At 45.0% G+C, this 17906-nt stretch overlaps 2 protein-coding genes across 2 annotated transcripts in view; one reads left to right on the forward strand and one right to left on the reverse strand.

The window, feature by feature from the left end:
* snd1 (staphylococcal nuclease and tudor domain containing 1) overlaps positions 1-17906 on the reverse strand; it is a 165684-nt gene that overhangs the window by 87742 nt on the left and 60036 nt on the right.
* Positions 1540-6315, forward strand: lrrc4.1 (leucine rich repeat containing 4.1). The gene is made up of 2 exons (XM_029462487.1): positions 1540-2929; positions 3047-6315. Exon 2 carries the CDS (start codon positions 3348-3350, stop codon positions 6207-6209), a length of 2862 nt encoding a protein of 953 aa, XP_029318347.1. The 5' UTR covers positions 1540-2929; positions 3047-3347; the 3' UTR covers positions 6210-6315.

Consider the following 17906-nt stretch of genomic DNA (forward strand, 5'->3'; position numbering starts at 1 on the left):
TGTGTGTGTATAATATAGGAGTTGGCTCTATACTCCTGTGCCGGTGGGAATAACGTACTGCGCTACAGGCAGAGTGACCTTTTCTAGCTGCCGTGCTTTCTCTCCTCCCTCTCTCTCTCTCTCGCTCATTCACACGCTTACTCTCTAGCTCAGACACACATACAGACACCCACATACAAACACACACACACGTAGCAGCACTGACACGGCTAGCTTTACCAACCATCAATTACCAACACTGCTTCCTAACTTATTGGACACAAGGCTTGTACAAATCATTGGAGATAGAGGGGTGATGGGACAGTAGGGTGCGTTTGTTTTGCCTCTTCTCTTACGGCGGGAAGGTAAAGCATGTCTTGTTTTCTCCGGTTCGCCTTCCTTCACATGACCTTTATGGCTGTGTGCTTCCTGAAGCGACAGTTTATGTCCAAATTGAGGGCTAAGGCCTGCCTGTTTAGAGTGCTCTAACTACCTGCAAAGGCATACATGATGAAAGGCGGTGGAGAGCGGATACAAAGGTAAAAGATGTAGACACAGAGCACAACATTTTGCTCTGTACTTTGAGTTTATATCATACTGCACTTGATCCCCGTCATGGGTTGAGTCAAAGCAGCCGTCTATTTATCTATCGTATGGTATTAATATAGCAACCTAATCAAATTCTCACAATCTAAACTTTTAGTTCCATTGCACTGAAGAGATGGATCAATATGGCTGAAACTGCACTTAATGTCCATGCAACTTGTAAGAGATTGTATATAAAGAGATAGCCGGCCAGGGATGAAGTAGGGTGACACAGTGACGGGCAAAGAGTGAGCAGTGAGAAGGAAAGACAGCGAGGACGGTGGAGTGGGTGGGGGGAGTTAATGCACAAAACACACTGCATCAAACCAAAGCACTGCTCCGAGCAGGATGCGTCAGCAGTCCATTCATGTTCCTCTATTTTCCATTAAAGGACAAAACCAAAAGAATGAGAGAGCAAGGAAAGGTAAAGTAAAAGAAAATCAAAGATTAGGAGAGAGAGAGAGTGGACAAGGGAAAGAGAGAGGGCATCATGAGAGAAGGGGGAAGCGAGAGAGTGGGAGAAACAGTGTCCCATCTGCCTGCCTGCCTTTGCCACCACAGCAATGCTGATAAGCCTTGCCAGACTCATTGGAATGGCTGGATTATTGCTGGGGAGGAGGGGGTTAAAATCTGGTTGCTGTGGGGATGCCACTGTCCATCTCTGCTTTTGCTTGGACAGCCTGTCTATTCCCTTAAGCCACACAAAGCCCAGAAAGCCACAGAACAAGAGACTGTGAGCATTAAAAGAAGGAGCGGAGGACAGCAAGAGCAAACTGGTTTTTGAAGAGGTAGATCTCTAAAAAGGTCTGAGTGCTTTGAGCTCACCCAACTACCTTAGGACACTGCAGAGAGCAGGAGGGAGGCAGGGAGAGAGAGTGTGAGAGAGTGTGAGAGAGAGCCGGAGAGAGAGAGAGAGAGAGAGAGAGAGAGAGAGAGCGAGAGAGAGAGAGAGAGAGAGAGAGAGAGAGAGAGAGAGAGAGAGAGAGAGAGAGAGAGAGAGAGAGAGAGATCCAAGCCGGCGTACGCTCTCTCTTTTGCTGCTACAACGGATCCTTTCCACATCGACGCTACTGTTAACGTCACGCCTGTAAGCCGCGCGCTCACCCAGCGCTTGCCTTCCCAGTCTTGCTCCTCTCCCTAGCCGGATGCTGCATTAGCGAGGGGGTGCCGATCACCACGAGGAGAGGAGGAAAAAAATAAGTGGAACTGGAAAACAAGAAGAAAAAAGAAACAAGCCGGAGAGAGGAAGGAAGAACTGCGCACCACCCCTCCTCCCTCTAACCCACCTCGATCAACCCAGCTACAACACCCCCACTCCTCCCAGCACCCCCTTCCATCCCCCAACCAACTCCCCCTCTGAAGAAATTGACGGATTATTGGGAAGTGCAAGGGAGGCAGGCTGCAGCTGCTGCTGTGTGTGCTCACTACTGCTGCTGTGTGCTTCGCAGGGATGGTGTGTGTGCGTTTGCAATTGCTGCTGTCGCCACCGTGGCTGGAGCGTGTGGCTAGTTAAGAAAAGGAAGAAAAGCTAATGAAGGCAGTGTGTGTCGTCTAGTCTTTTCAACCCCTGCCGAGCACTCCTGGAGGAAGAAAAAAAAAGAAAAAAGAAAGAAAAATCAGGTGGACACGACGCCACATTAAAAGGGGGAGCAAGGGAAAGAGAGCAAGAAGGGCTGTCAGACTGACCAACCGACTAACTGATTGACCACTAAAAAGTGGACAGAGGAATACAGAGAGGAGGGGGGTCTGTTTTTTCCCCCGGCTTGTCAACCTCCCCTCCTAACCATCGCAAACAAAAGGCAAAGAACATTGGAGAGGACTGTGGAATTTTCATTTCAACCTTCTTCAATCCCACCCACCTCCTTTTTTTGCTCCTTTCTGCCTTGGCTTTTGGTGCACAAAAAAATTGTGCGCGTGTTTGTGTGGTCGCCTGTGCTATGGAGACCTGGGTAAGGTTTCTAGCAGGGGGATCAACTGTCGGATTCCAAGGACAAGCAAGAGAAGAGGAGCCGACAGCAAGAAGCGAGCAAGGGAGCACTGCTGCTTTGGGAGCCTGACTGGATTCCTATCTGCAATCTTTTTTCTTTTCTTTTTCTTTTTTCTAATTAACAAGGAAAGGGAGAAAAAAAAAACTCAAAAAAGGGCCTTCGAACCTTTCTCTTTGGATGTGTGGATTTACAAAAAGGGCTCATCTTGGTTAAGCTCTTTGGCATTGATACCTGTTTTGACAGAGCAAATATAAAAAGGCTTTCTTTGCTGCTTTTGGGATATACATACAACTGATGTGAATACCACAGCTCTTTGTGATTGCAAACAGGAGGGAAGCTATATATCTCAGTTCAAGGACCTGTAATAATAACTTGAGGTAGGTGTCTAGTGTTTCAACCCCTCTTGCATCAATTTGTAACCCTCCCTTCTGTCTTGTAATACAGTTTTTGGTTGCTTAATTTACCATCATGTCCTTCTCATACACACGTTTCAGAAAAGCCAGCCCTCTCTACCCACCCTTCTCCTTCTGCCCCTGAGCACAGTTAATGGGAGTAAAATCATTGCTTAATTGAGGAAAGGTCAAGCCCTCTTGCCCCTTAGCAAGCATCAAAAACCCACGTTCTACCCTTGTCCTCTTCAGTTCCCTTGACTTCTTTGCTCTGGACCCCTTAACACTACTACGAGCCAACCAGCTACTTTCCTTGATCCCCAAAGCCCCCAAACACCCCCCCCCCCCCACACAAACACCCCCATCCTCCCCCCCAGATGATGCTGAATTATGAACGTGCCACATCATGAGTCTCCTGGGGCGGGTAGCTGTGCATCGTGCCAGGAAAGCCGCCCTGCTCTGTGTAGTCTTCCTGATGGCGCGAGCTTGGAGCAGCGCCTCCCTGGCCGTGGCGGGGGCGGCGGTGTCTCAGGGACCCCAGGGCTGTCCACCGCAGTGTTCCTGCAGTAATCAGCAGGGGAAGGTGGTGTGCACCCGACGTGGCCTCACCCGTGTGCCCCCCGGCATTCCTGCCAACACGCGACACCTCAATCTAATGGAAAACGCCATTGAGGCGGTGCAGGCTGACTCCTTCCGCCACCTGCACCACCTTGAGGTGCTCCAGCTTGGGCGAAATGCCATACGGCAGATTGAGGTGGGCGCGTTTAATGGACTCACCAGTCTCAACACACTGGAGCTGTTTGACAACCGGTTGACGGTGGTGCCCAGTGGGGCCTTTGAGTATCTGTCTAAATTAAGAGAACTGTGGCTGAGGAACAACCCCATTGAAAGTATCCCCTCTTACGCCTTCAACCGGGTGCCGTCCCTAATGCGATTGGACCTAGGAGAATTACGGAAACTGGAGTATATCTCAGAAGGAGCTTTTGAGGGCCTACAAAATCTCAAGTACCTCAACCTGGGCATGTGCAACATAATGGGTGAGATGCCAAACATGAGTCCCCTGAAGGGCCTGGAGGAGTTGGAGATATCTGAAAATCACTTCCCAGAGATAAAGCCAGGCTCCTTCAAAGGCCTGCGCTCACTGAAAAAACTATGGATTATGAACTCACAAATCACAGTGATAGAGCGCAATGGTTTTGATGACCTATCTTCATTGGTGGAGCTTAATCTTGCCCATAATAATCTGAGCGCTGTGCCACATGATCTATTCTCCCCGCTCAGGTACCTGGTGGAGCTCCATCTCCACCATAACCCTTGGAACTGTGGCTGTGAGGCAGTATGGTTAGCACGCTGGCTAAGGGAGTACATCCCTACTAACACAACTTGCTGTGGACGTTGTCACTCACCTGCCAGCATGAGAGGTCGACAGCTGGTTGAGGTGGACCGAGGTGAGGGTGCTGCAACACAGTGTTCTGCACCATTCATTGCTGATGCACCAAGGGACTTGAACATTTCAGCAGGACGAGTGGCTGAGGTTCGTTGCCGCACAGCCCCAATGTCTTCAGTGCGATGGCTCCTACCCAATGGGACTATCCTGACACATGCCTCTAGTCACCCGAGAATATCAGTCCTCAATGATGGTACCCTTAATTTCTCAAATGTCCTGGCAGTTGACACAGGCACTTATACCTGCATGGTGTCTAATGCAGCTGGGAACTCTAATGCCTCGGCCTACCTCAATGTGAGTGCAGCCGAGCTTAATACATCCAACTTAAGTTACTTCACCACAGTGACTGTGGAGGTCTTGGGGCCAACCACTGAAATGCCCAAACCTAAAACCACCACGACCACAGCTGCTGCAGCAGGGGCTGGGGTAGCTGGAGGAGGGGTAGGCCTAGGGACAACAACTACAACTGCCTCTCCTTCCGTCTTTCAGCCAGTCTTCATCTCCACACCAACTGTGCTGCTGCAAAGCACTGGCAGCCCACCAGGTGCAGCTAAGACATCTGTGGCGCCAGGACTCCAAGGTGCCACTGGCAAACCAGGCAAGTCTGGCCCTAGTCTGGATGAAGTGATGAAGACCACTAAGATTATAATAGGTTGCTTTGTAGCGGTGACACTGCTGGCTGCTGTCATGCTCATCGCCTTCTACAAATTGAGAAAGCGCCACCAGCAGAGGAGCACAGTGGCAGCTGCCCGCACGGTGGAGATTATCCAGGTGGATGAGGAGGACCTTCCTCCGCCAGCATCTGCAGCTCAAGAGACAGCTCTCACATTGCCTGAAATCCGGGACCATAACAGCATACACAAACTGGACTTTATCAGCCACAAGACTGACTATAGCTTTCACAAACCCAAGGCAGAATACAAACCCCAGCCTGATTTCACCCTTCACAAGCCGAAGGCAGAGTATACCACATACAAGCCAAATATGGACTTCAGTAGCCACAAATTCATCCCAGATTACAGCACTCACAAATCGACACCAGATTTTAGCCTTCATAGACCAAAGCCTGACTACAGCCAATTTAGACAGGACTACAGCACTCACAAACCTAAAGCAGAATACAGCCCATACAAACCAGACTTTGGCACCCACCCAAAAACAAAACCAGACTACAGCCCATTCAAACCAGATTATGGCACTCACCCTAGGCAGAAAACTGACCTCAGCCCATTCAAACGAGATTACAGCACCCAACCAAAACCTAAACATGACTACAGCCCATTAAGATCGGATTACAACACACAGCATAAACCTAAGGCGGAATACAGTCCATTCAAGCCAGACTTTGGCACTCATCCAAGACCTAAACCCGACTACAGCCCATTTAAACCCGACTATAGCACTCAGCCTAAACCCAAAACGGACTACAGTGCCCAGAGATCTAAAACTGACAGTACCTACAAACCTAAGGATCCTTACTCCTCCCATAAGACTGCAACTGATTACAACGCCTTCAAGACCGACTTCAGCCCCCACAAAGCGGATTACAGCGCCTTCAAGTCTGACTTTAGTCCACACACTCAGAGACCTAAACTTGATTATAGTCCACACAAAGTGGACTACAGCCCCCATAAAGTGGACTACAGCACTCTAAAGCCCAAATATAACACCTATAAACCAACTGGCCATGGGGCTAAATGGACAGACAACAATGTTGGGAACTCTTTGCCTCGAACCATGCCCAGCACCATCACAGCAATGGCTGAGCCCTTTGTCATAAAAACTCACACCAAGGAGAAGGTGCAGGAGACTCAGATTTAAAAAGGTGCCCCAAAAGGCTCCCACTCCTTTCCCTAGGTTCCCAGCTCCCACCCACTCCTGACCCTCGCCCCCCTTTGTCATTTACTCATAAAATCATGCAATAGAATGCACAACGAAAAAAGGACAGGAACTACTTTTTTGTACAGAGTGCAAACTTAAAAGACTGATGATTTCTTGTTGTACATGCTTATAAATAAATATATATATGGACAAATTGAAACTACCATGGGCTGGTGATAGAGAAACATATATTAAAAAGAAATTGAAACTATTTTCTAACTTGTAACTTCTATTTAAAACAATGAGTTGTTTAAGATGCTGTCTTGACTTTGACAAATGAGGGTAGTCTTGTTTTAAAAGGGGGCATTCTGTGTGATTTTTACACCATGCTACAGAGAATGCAGTGATAAGAAAAAAAATATTTATACCGAGAAGACTTTCTTTAACAAAAACCGAAAAAAGGTCAGTGTCGATCTTTACAGGTTTATCTTGTAAAAGCACCAAGAATTTGTACTGTGCCAAATGTTATAAATGCAATAAAAAGGATTTTTGGAAGAAAAAAAGGAAGTATTAGAGAGAGATGTTTTGTTCCCCTTCACTTCTTCTTCTGGTGTATACTGTAACGATCAGCCAAATGCTTTAGACACTGCAGTAAGACGCTGCAGCTATACTTTAACCCTACGAGTGCTGAATGACTCAGGCAGAATGAATCACTGTGCAGAAGTGGGGGTTTTTTTGTTTGTTTTTTATCTCTCAACAGCTCCTATTATTATATTTTGTATATGTAACAGTAGAGTTTGTTCAGTTTCTCTTTTACACCACCAGTGAGTGTCATGGTGCTTCATCAAGGTGTGGCTGATCAAAACAGTGTATTTAAGTTCTTAAGTTCTACAAATGCTTTAATGTGTTATAAGATGAAGCAATAGTGTGTCCACAGACAAGTATAGCACTGCTATCATATAATCTAATGTTATTTGAAATGCCCATTACATAATGCTTTTCAACGATACAAACAGATTGTCATTTTCGACATTACAAACTGGTAATAATAATCATGTATCTAATGAGTGAAATAGGTGATAAATTAAGGTGGAATACTGTTTGGGTGTTAAGACTGTCTTGCACTTTGCCAAAAAATATAGATCCTCATTTCACTTTCCATTGCATTGCCAGCTGTTGTGCCGTCATCAATCAGTATGGGGGCTTTTATGGTGACAAATGCATTTGGGTTTCGCTGTTAACTGTGCATTTTTCATCTTCAACAATATCACCCCTCTCAATCATAATATAGCCCCACGCTTCTGTGCCTAACAAAGAAAGATAACATACAACATACACAGTGGTTAGTATGCATGTATCAGACAGGTGAGACGGTTTGTTTTTGGTAACTACGGTGACTGGGATTGAAGACCAAGCGGTGATGTTGCCATGCTATTTACTCTTACTTAATGATAGAACTGGGGACAGTGTTTTAAACTCAAAGGCCAATTTCAAGGATAAAAGAAAAAGAAAGGTGGTGTAAACTACCCTGGGAGCACATACCAGTTAGTTACATAATAGAACAACATGTTTAGAATGGGCAACATGTAGGCAAGAGATGACAAAGAGAATACTACAAAAGAGCACCAGGAGAGTGTTTTGCAAGCTGTGTGGACCCAAATCATTACATCGAACACAGATACTACCTTTTCATTAATCCTTATAAAGCTGTACAATTCTAAAGTCAATTAACATCAATCAAAAAACACAATAACTAGCCTCTGGAGATGCGGGACATCAGATCCACTGTCACAGGCCTGTGCTTGCAGACAAAGCTTTGGCCTAATCGTGTAGTTGACGACACCAGTTTACATAACCAGGAATAAGTGTGGCAAATAGAGACCTGGTTAGGGAGAGTACCTGCAAGAGCCACTAGAACAATATCAGGGTTTGCCTCTCCAACACTGTAGAGTTTCAGTATTTGAGACAGAGGAACTAAAAAAGAGAGAATGTGTTATTAGAAATGAGAGAGGTTGACATGGCGCATCACAAAAATAGTGTAGCAGTTAGCTGGGAGCTTGTGATGTGCTTAACCTGTAGTAGAGGCTGTCAGAAGAGGATATGGGATATGTTTGTGTGGATGACAGTCCAGCTCTGAGAAATTAGGAAGTGACAAAAAAAGAGGGAGAGTGTGAAATGGATAGTGTAATGATGCAGGTTAAAGAGAACAGCTGAAGAGGGAGAGCCTCTTGTGCAAGGGTTTATTTTTTGTGTTTTTGCATTGGAGTTGTTTCAGAGGATATATTGTGCTTGGAAACAGCTCCCAAGTTGTGAGAGCTTTGTTGTAAATGTGTAATATAAATGTCCTCTAACATTGTTCTACATTACGAGGCAGGGATGATATAATGATCCCAATAAGTAGAGACTACTTTTTGGATTAAAAACCTGGATGGCAAAATTGTGCAGTGCAGCAGACAAATATATCACAGAGAAAATAATTAAACTATATAAAAATGAAAGCATAACAAAAATAAGAAAAGCATAACCTTTCCTTCCTGAAAAACATGTTTAGAGGCCTGTGTTCGGTCTTAAGGACCAAGGACATCTGTCATGTAAACACAGACAATGACAGCCAGAAAGACATACGAGGAGAAAGTTTAACGTTTTCATCTATTCCTGAAAGGTCATACAATAAACTTATAGGTCCAAATATATCTGTTGTTACATACAAAGTGGTCACGACTGCATCAGTTTTACTATCTGTCAAATGTCATCAAATTGGGGTAAAGATGACCTGCTGCAGTGTACCCAGGAATGTCACAACCGGTCACTTAGGCAAAAATCAGACATGATCAAATCAACTACAGCTCTCGCTCCCTTCTTGCGATGTATGTTAATGACTCAGCCTGCCTTTTAAATATTGAGCATTTTCGGCAGGTGCAAGAATGATAGCTCAGACATGCAAGTCTGTCTGTATGACACATAACTGCAAGGTCCACGGTTCGAATCCGGCTGCGTCATGTCATACCCCTCTCGCTCGTTTCCTTTCTGCCTCTCTACCATCAGTGGGGAAAAAAGGCAAAGTGCCAAAAAGAAACCGCACACAAACAGACCCATTTTATACTTTACTGAACATTTGTCAGTACACTGACTCTTATCTCAGACAAGCACATCTCCCACTCAGTCATTTACATCTAATTGTTTTTATAACATAGCTATGCAAAGCCAGACAGCGGGTTTCCTTTCATCTCTAGTGTGAAGCATGTGAGAGCAATGTTCAATCAAATAGGTTTACATATGTTGCATCTAAATGGATCGTGTAAATGGGTTGGATGGATTGTGAGCAGTTGTATGAACAGATGCAAGCACTGTATTAGGCATTAAGCTGGGTTATGGAATTCTAATCGGTAGATTGGCCATACTGTATTGCACGCAGTATGGGGCTTATGCTACCCATAATGTTTAATACCGAAGTATGTTGTGCTATGTGGTCACATATTAAGCTGTGCTGTGCTATAAAAGGCTCTGTCATACTAATCAGGCAACATGACTAAAGGGTCATAAATCAGTCAATCAGCTAGGCAGCCACCGAAGGGCTCGTCTCCATGGGAAACACTCCTTCCTTCCATCCCTTATTCCTCCACGTCATTTTCTTTATTTTTTTCTGTCCGTGTGCTTCATTAGCAATGATGAAGCCATTTGAAAGAGGAAGCAAGGCAAGATGCACCTATTTACCCACAGCTCACAGAGCCTGGGGAGAGGGGGGGGGGGGGTGAGAGAAGGATGGGAGAGAGGAGGAAAAAGAGAGGAGGATACAGATAAAATGGTATACAAGTTGAGATGTAGGACAGAAAATGTAAGTGCGGAGGAAAGCATGACAGATCGCTAGAAGACGTTATTAGGGAGCAAGCAAAAGTGAGAAATTTAGCCAAAACAGAAAACGGGGTCAGAAAAGGGAGAAGATCTAAGAAGCAAAGGGCAGACAGCAAGGGGGAAACCAGGTATACTCAGAGAAATATTACATGTGGCTGGATAAGGTGGCTGATGGTACACAGAAGTGATTCTGGGAGACTAAAAGAAAGGAACGAGAAGTAAGAGGTGAAGGTTATGAGGGAGAATCAGGCCACAAGGAAAAGATAAGTAGAGAGGGGGGAGAAGGAAGGAACAAAAATAGAAAACAAGAAAAAGGAAACAGACAGAAGTAGTAACATTTGATTAGGATTAAATTAAAATAAGCGAAAGGGAAGACAAGGTAGAGTTACTAAAAGAGGGGAAAGTAGCGAGCGCGAGAGTGAGGGAGAGCAAAGGCGCTCCGGAGAGGAGTAAGCAGAGCAAATGTGATGCAAGAGTGCCAGCTACAGATGGAATGGGGGATATATAGCCTGGCCATCATGGCTCCGACCTGACTTTTGAATGGCCTGGACTGCACCACAAGGGGTGTGATGGTGGTGGTGGGGGGGATAGCATGTGATGTTACTGTAGCACAGTGCAGCAGATCAGAAGTGCTGATACCAGTAATAGACTTGACCGCTGGGGGTACTTGAGGAAGGGAGACCGGTGAATATGACGGCAGGGAGGACCAAGAGGTCAGCGCAAATGGAACTGTAGGGACGATGAGTGCCAGAGTGCAACCATGTGCATGCGTACGTGTCGTCGGTGTGATCAAGAGGAAACCGGATTTAACAGGTCAAAGCCCTTAAACCAGTAGCAAGAATAAACTACATAGTCACTTCCATTCAATTTAAAGAAGGAGCTCATTCTCAACCTAAAAAGGGTTCGTAGGAAAGTTTGAAACCCAATTATTTTGATGCAATCTCTTAATTAGATTTTTTTTCCTCTCATTGTAAATTACTATGCACTGAGGCGCGGAAGATGGCTGTAATAAAGTTATTCCATTAAAATGACCAAGACCAATAGGCATTATAATCTCAATTGCATCAGCCATTTATCAACTAAAGCCTCTCACTCAGTCATGTCAGCAGAGCAACGAGAATGCTCACTTTTCTAATATATTCTACTTCTTCTAAAGAGGCCATATTTATCAGTGTCTGCTGAAATGTATATTAAGATGATGGAATTCTTAAGGATTAATTTGCAAACAATCAATCTCTGTTAAAAAACTTGACCAAGACTAAATTATTAACAGATTATAGAAATCCACTCATGCAGGTGTTATGGAGAAGAAGATTTGCATACACTTTTCGATCAGAACCTGTGATAAGGCGTGAGCACAAGGGGTTGTCTATATACAGGAACAGCAAGGACAAAAGGGTGCTTCTTTGCCCATTAACCTTTTCTGTTTTCTATGCTTTTTTCGTTTTAAGATTCCCATTCCATTGATAGGAAGAAATGCCTTGCTTGTGGAGTCTCATTTGATTTATGCATTTTCATAAATGCCTGCATAATTATTAGGTTGGAACTTTGTTTCATTTCTCGCTGAATATCGATGCAGAGAAAAAAATAGCCAAAGCCAATATCTTAAACTGTGTTTTCATGCATTTGTGCATTTTCTAAGATTGTATTGATTATTGACATTGTGTAGCCAACCTGCCAGAAAATCTACATCCCTAGGAGTGTGTGCTACACAGTGCGTGTGCAGGGATTTTTGTGCGAGCACTAGCCAGTGTGCTAGTGGAGCAGACAGGAAGCTATTCTAAGCACGCCTGGGAGCATGTTGCCTTGTGAGTCAACATGAGTCAGGGCCAGGGAGTCGTTCGGTCCTAATGTCAAATAGGAGGGACTGGAAGGGATGCAGAGTCAAAAAGGTGGGGACTGAACATCATCTACGCAGAGAGCAAGGTCCTTATGACAAAAGGAGTTGGTTTACCTTTAATATTTGGCTTCATCCCGTCGTCTTTGCTAATTAAATTAACAAGCTTTCTTATAGTGAAGATACTTTCTGTATACAGTGCACTATACATGTATATTTTATTTGGAATATGAAGAAATATAAAGCATAAGGTGAAGGGTGTGTAAGGTGTTGGTGGACTGCAGGAAAATACTTTAACCGTGTGAAACCTGATGTAAATACCCATATTTAGTGACCAGCTGGTGGTATGATTTGTTGTAACTGAGGTCAACAGAGGCAGAAGAGAATTTTTCATCACAGTATACTGTTGGCATTGAGCCCAGTGCCGTTGAGGCTGCAGTGTTGGAATAGGTGCACGCCAACAGATTTTATTGGATTTATACACTTGTTGTTGCTTAAACTGAGTGAATGGCAGGTGGGTTGTAGGAGCTATTTCTGCCACGTAGAGGACAACTCAAGTGTGTTACTCCCTGTGAGACAGTTTATTGCCCTTTTGGTGGGTGAAAAATATCCCTGTGTTTTCATAGCAGCCAGCTACGATGAAGCCTTACTTTTATGACCCCGTCCGGTAGTTGAGGCTGAGGTGTGTGTGCCGTAAATCATGTCTACTGAGAGCAGCAAAAAGGGGGGACTGAGACATATGTAAGGAGAGGGATTGAGGAGGTTTGTGTGCGCTCTCTCTCTACACACACACACACACACACACACACACACAGATAAAAGACATAAAACACAGAAGCATGCACATACACACATGTGGAAAAAATGAAGCCATTGACCATTAATTTCACTGCTTTTGTCGAGATTTACAGCCTGGAGAGAAATCATGATCACAGGCGCAGCGTCACCAAGGATACTGTGCTCGGGGTGAGCCCTCATTCACTCACTCAGACGCACATAAACACAGTCCATCAATTTCGGCATTAACATGACGTTTCCTCGCGTTTATAACTTGAATATAAGCACAAGCTCACAGATTCTGCCTCTGTCTAATGAAACTTTCAATGCAGCTTATTACGAGGCTGTAAAAACGAGGCTGCTGACCATCGGAAAAACCACGACATGCAGTCAGAGACGTCTGCACATGTTCTTCTGAAGAACGATGGGGAAAAGGCATAAGAAAATCCCTGCTTTTATGCTGCATGTACAGACTAAAAGGACAGAAGCAAAGAAAAATAATGCTTTGTTACAAACCTGGGGATAGATGTTATATGGGGGGGGGGGGGGGGAGAGAAGTTTGGGGGTTACAGACGGGTGTTCTGGGATTTTCATCTTTTCTCCGATGAGAATGAGATCATCTGAAGACATTTTGGTGATTGCGGAGGGGTGGAATTGGGGTGACAAAATGGCCTCCTGCATTGCTTGAGACATGAAAGTAAGAAAGACAGACGAGCGTAAGAGAATTAACTGGGAGGTGGATAGTGAGGGCGACACATTATCTATGACACCCTGATCTAGTGTGTCAGAGGATAGTAGGGCCAGATGGAGAGAGAGAAAAAAGGCTGCGTAGAGAGAGAAGTGGGCAAGAAAAGGAGCGCGAGGAAGAACAAGAAAGTGGGGAATTAAAAAAGGTGATTGCGATAGATAAGAAGCCCCATATCTGGCACATTAAGGGAGAGCTCAGGATTCGTTCTGTAGTAACTGCAGGATCATGAATTTACACCGACGTGGACTTCAAGATGACAAGCAGTGCGCTTGCTGTCAAAGACTTGCTGAGAAAACGTACACTGCGGAGCTCAGAATGGCACATGAAAGCAACGTCAAGATGAAAGCTCTGACGGGCTGCGTACAGCATCCATGGGTTGAAACGGTTTTCATGTGATGGCAGAATTATTCAGCCGCTGCAGCAAACTGCTGTGTGTGTGTGTGTGTATGTGTGTGTGTGTGTGTGGGTCAGCAGTGATCTTTAAAGATCAAAACAAATCAATAGCTAACCTCCGTTTTTGCAGTGGCCACGTAAAGCCTCGCTGCATTGTAGGTAGTGTTTAGTCTCTTGCACCCCCCCCCCCCACCACCCAAGTTTTTTTTGTATTCTTCAGCAGGGGGTATTTGTACATTTCAGGCTTCGCTTAATTACTTTATTTAAGTTGAATAAGACGCAACGCCAGTATATTCAAAACCGAAGGGCAGGGGAAATAAATTCAAGCTGTTTTCATGCGGTGCGGGGTCCAGGCGCTGATCCCAGCCACAACTTTTAATGGATTCTAAATTAATGGGGTCTCCAAAAGTGCTCGTTTGAAAAAAAAAAGGACGGCTCTTACTTAATAGAAAAGGATGCGGGTTTGCTGGCAGATCTAAGATGGCAGTGAGACAATAACACTGTTTGTAGAACATTTAGCACATTATTCTTTCCCTTTAATTCTGACTTCAAATAAATCTGGTTGGACTTCAGCATAAAGAGGAAACGAGGAGAAGAGAAGACGTCTGTGTGTGTATTTGTGTGCGGTGTAGGAGATGCATTCGTTTGTTTGTTGTTGAATTTGTATTCCCCCAAAGAAACACATTAATTTGCATATACATAGCAGTTATTGTTACTGTCCAGTGCTTTTTTGGTCAAGTCTTTAGATAGGATTCAGCCCTCGGTAAAAGAATAAATAAAAATGCTTAGATGTGTGACGGCATGCTGTGAAAGTGCTTGTGTACGAGTCACTGCAGGGGAACCTGTGCCAGTCTAACTATGCCACCTCCGCATAAAAACTGATCAAAGCGTATGCCATCCCGGTGTGGGGGGGGGGGGGAGACAGCAAAGTTTAATCCAGTTGCTGCATATCAATGTCAGACTACACTTACACTTTGTGGGATCCTCTCGGGCTGAATCGGGACAACCTAAAAATGTGAGTCATTGGAGACGGATGAAGAAATTATAAATATGAAGATTTTAAACCGTACAATGTTCATACATAAAGTAAGGGCCAGCCGATCCTTTAACACGTCAAGTGTCAGTATGTCTACAGCTACATAGCATGGTGTAGTAGTGTGGCCACCGGGAAAAGGATTTAGTTGACACACTTATTACTGTTCTATGAAAACTGACAAACTGACAACTTTTCAACGAGAGGTGAATCGGAGGCGCCGTGTGGCCGCAAGCCGAGCGTGACCTCGCAGGCCGGGCTGATAAAAAGAGCACCTGCCCAACGGGGGAGCCAATAATTAGACAGCTAGTTAGACTGCTCGACACTCTCTGGTCGTGTTTAATTAGCTGCAGTGAGGGACAAGGCACATCAAAGACGCGAGTGTGCGAGAGAGGGCTTCGGTTTGTCCATCAATTACCGTTTGTGTTGTTGTTGTTGCACTGAAATTACTTCAAACCGAGTCGTGAGCCATAGTTGGGGGAGTGCTGTAAAAGAGTGTAAACATGAGGGATTAGTGCCACAAGTAGGTGGTGGTATGAGAAGCAGAAAACCTATAGAGTTATTACTCTAATGGGAGTTTAATACTGTGAAGAGGAGGATGTGGCTGCAGCTCATGGGAGAGTAAGCAGAGGGAAATGATCAAAGAAAAGGAGGGAGAAAATACAGAAAGGGAAGACAAAGAAAGGTGTCTCAAGTTTAATGACGGATGAGGGGAGAGAAGAGGAATAGAGGAGAGGAATAGAGGAGAGGAATAGAGGAGGCTCAGGGTAGAAGAGACTTGGCAAGCGTTCACCCTCCCACTCTGTTGGCAGCAGAGGCACAAACTGTTTGCTCACAGCAGTACATGCATCTATTAGTATTGTTCCAGCAGATAATAACTGTGTGTGTGATTGTGTGTGTGTGTGTGTGTGTGTGTGTGTGTGTGTGTGTGTGTGGGGGGGGACGTACATGTGTGTGTTTGAGTGCCAAAAGTGGAAAACGAGTTGCTATGAGGTGGCAGACGAAACACTATGGGGCAGCGATATAAAATATATGAGGAAGCGAGCATTTGTCTGTGGGTGTGTCAGACTTTAGGGCCAAATGTCAGCAACATAGACACACCAGAGGCCATGGTGCTAACAACAACACGGCTCCTGAAAACTACACATCCCAGGAGTTTAAGCAATGGGAGGACAAGCCATCAAAGCCTTACCTGTAAAGAAAATGGTTTTATCGCAGTTGGAATGCAGAGGCGTTTACATTTCACCGTCGAGTAGAGCAACATAAGCACAGAAGCCCCAAAGATAATGAAATGTACTGTAGGCCTTGGAAGTATTGATCACCTTTCAGACAAGCCTAACTGAACACACTTACACAGCAGCAAACGCTCTCACTTTAAGATTCAGCTGGCAACGAAAGCGTTTTTAAGAAACTGCAGTGCCCCGGCCAGCCTTCCTTGGAACTTCCCCTGCATACACCCCTGCACATTCAGAGAGAGATTCAGCCAGCAAAGGGGTTTAAAGAAACTACATTTCTATAGCTGGCCTCAATTGAAGCTATGCTTGCGCACAAATACACCCAGCTCTCTGCCTGTCGCCCACTACTGCCATTAGCTTTATCTGTCTGAATTCAAAGCTGAGAGCCCAATCCCCGCTGGTTTTTTTAAAAAAAAATTTTTTAAGATTTTGCCAGGCTTGTTCTTCCCTTTATGCCTCCGACTCTCCTCTGGGAAAACATAGAAAAAGAGTGAGCGTGAGAGGAGAGGGGGGGAGGAGAGGGGGGTGGAGAGATGCTGATCGCTGACACAGCCGCTGAGATAGCCTCTCTCTTGTTGGAAAGGGATATAAAGAAATTGAATGAGAGAAGAGGTAGATGGAAGGAGATGCTGAGATGGGGATAAGGGGACAAGCGTGAGGACGTTATGCTGGGGTAAGCTGCCCGAGGATTACCGCTTCAAATCTTGCCTCTTTTTGGCCTTTATTTGCTGCTTATTTAGTCACATCTTTGAGGCTATATTCCTGCTCACGCCAGGTACACACTTGCGTGGATAAAAAGAAATGTTGTGTGAAAGCTAAGGAAAAAGTTGAGAGGAGAGAGACAAGGACAAGAAAAGAGGAGATGGGAGGTTTAAGTTTGTGTGCCCTCTACGCAGCAGGGGTCGGACGTTGACAACTCAATAAACGAACACGTAGCGTAGGACTGACATGACACACACACACACACAGCAGAAGATGTGGGGAAGGGAACAGGTGAAGATGGTGTGTGTGAACAGCACCGTGTGTGTGTGTGTGTGTGCGTGTGTTGTTCTGCATGAATCATACGGAGACAGGGGCTGACGGACTCTTTTTTTTTTTATCACGACAGTGTGTGAATGTGCAAGCCCGATTGTTTGCGGTAAGTGTTTGAAACCCTATAGCCAAGACAACGTCAATGTGTGTAGCAACTGCTGTGTTGTCAAGGGAACCATTAGCACGACTGAAAGGCTGGGATCTGCTCAGCGCTATCCTGCACACACACGTCGACCCTCTTGCATGTATGTTAGTGACGACGGAGAAATTAAATCCTCTGCATATACATCCCGGCGTGCAAGCAGCTGACAGACTGCAATGCATACGGCATCAATATAACGCCTTGATTTTGATGCATACGAGACAAAGATACAAAGACAGACGCGCATGTATCTGTAAAATTATGTCAATATGTTACGCTGTTGTGTCACAGTCATCAACAGAATAGGATCAATCTAAGCATCAATAAAGCATCGAGGCCTCGAGCCGTTTCCTCGGGCCGGCTCATCGGAGATTCCACCAACATATGGTGAAGGACAGACTATAGCGGTTCTAGTGCTGTGCACTATCTAGGTCAGACTGCAACAGTGAACATTCTGGGAACATTCGAGCTTTTTCATGTCAATAAACCACATTTGTTTATACAAAAATAGCTTTTAATACGTATCCAGTTAAGGGCAGAATTTATTTGCTGCTAATTTATTCCGCAATAAAATCAATAAATGTTGCCTCTGAAGCCAACCGCACGCCATTTTTGTTATAGTGTCAAACAGTGTTCGTGTTTAGATAA

The sequence above is a fragment of the Cottoperca gobio genome, chromosome 23 (assembly GCF_900634415.1).
Source record: "Cottoperca gobio chromosome 23, fCotGob3.1, whole genome shotgun sequence".
Classification (NCBI taxonomy): Eukaryota; Metazoa; Chordata; class Actinopteri; order Perciformes; family Bovichtidae; genus Cottoperca; species Cottoperca gobio.

Coding starts and splice junctions, on each gene's coding strand:
- lrrc4.1 (XM_029462487.1), top strand. CDS start 3,348: ATGAGTCTCCTGGGGCGGGTAGCTGTGCATCGTGCCAGGAAAGCCGCC.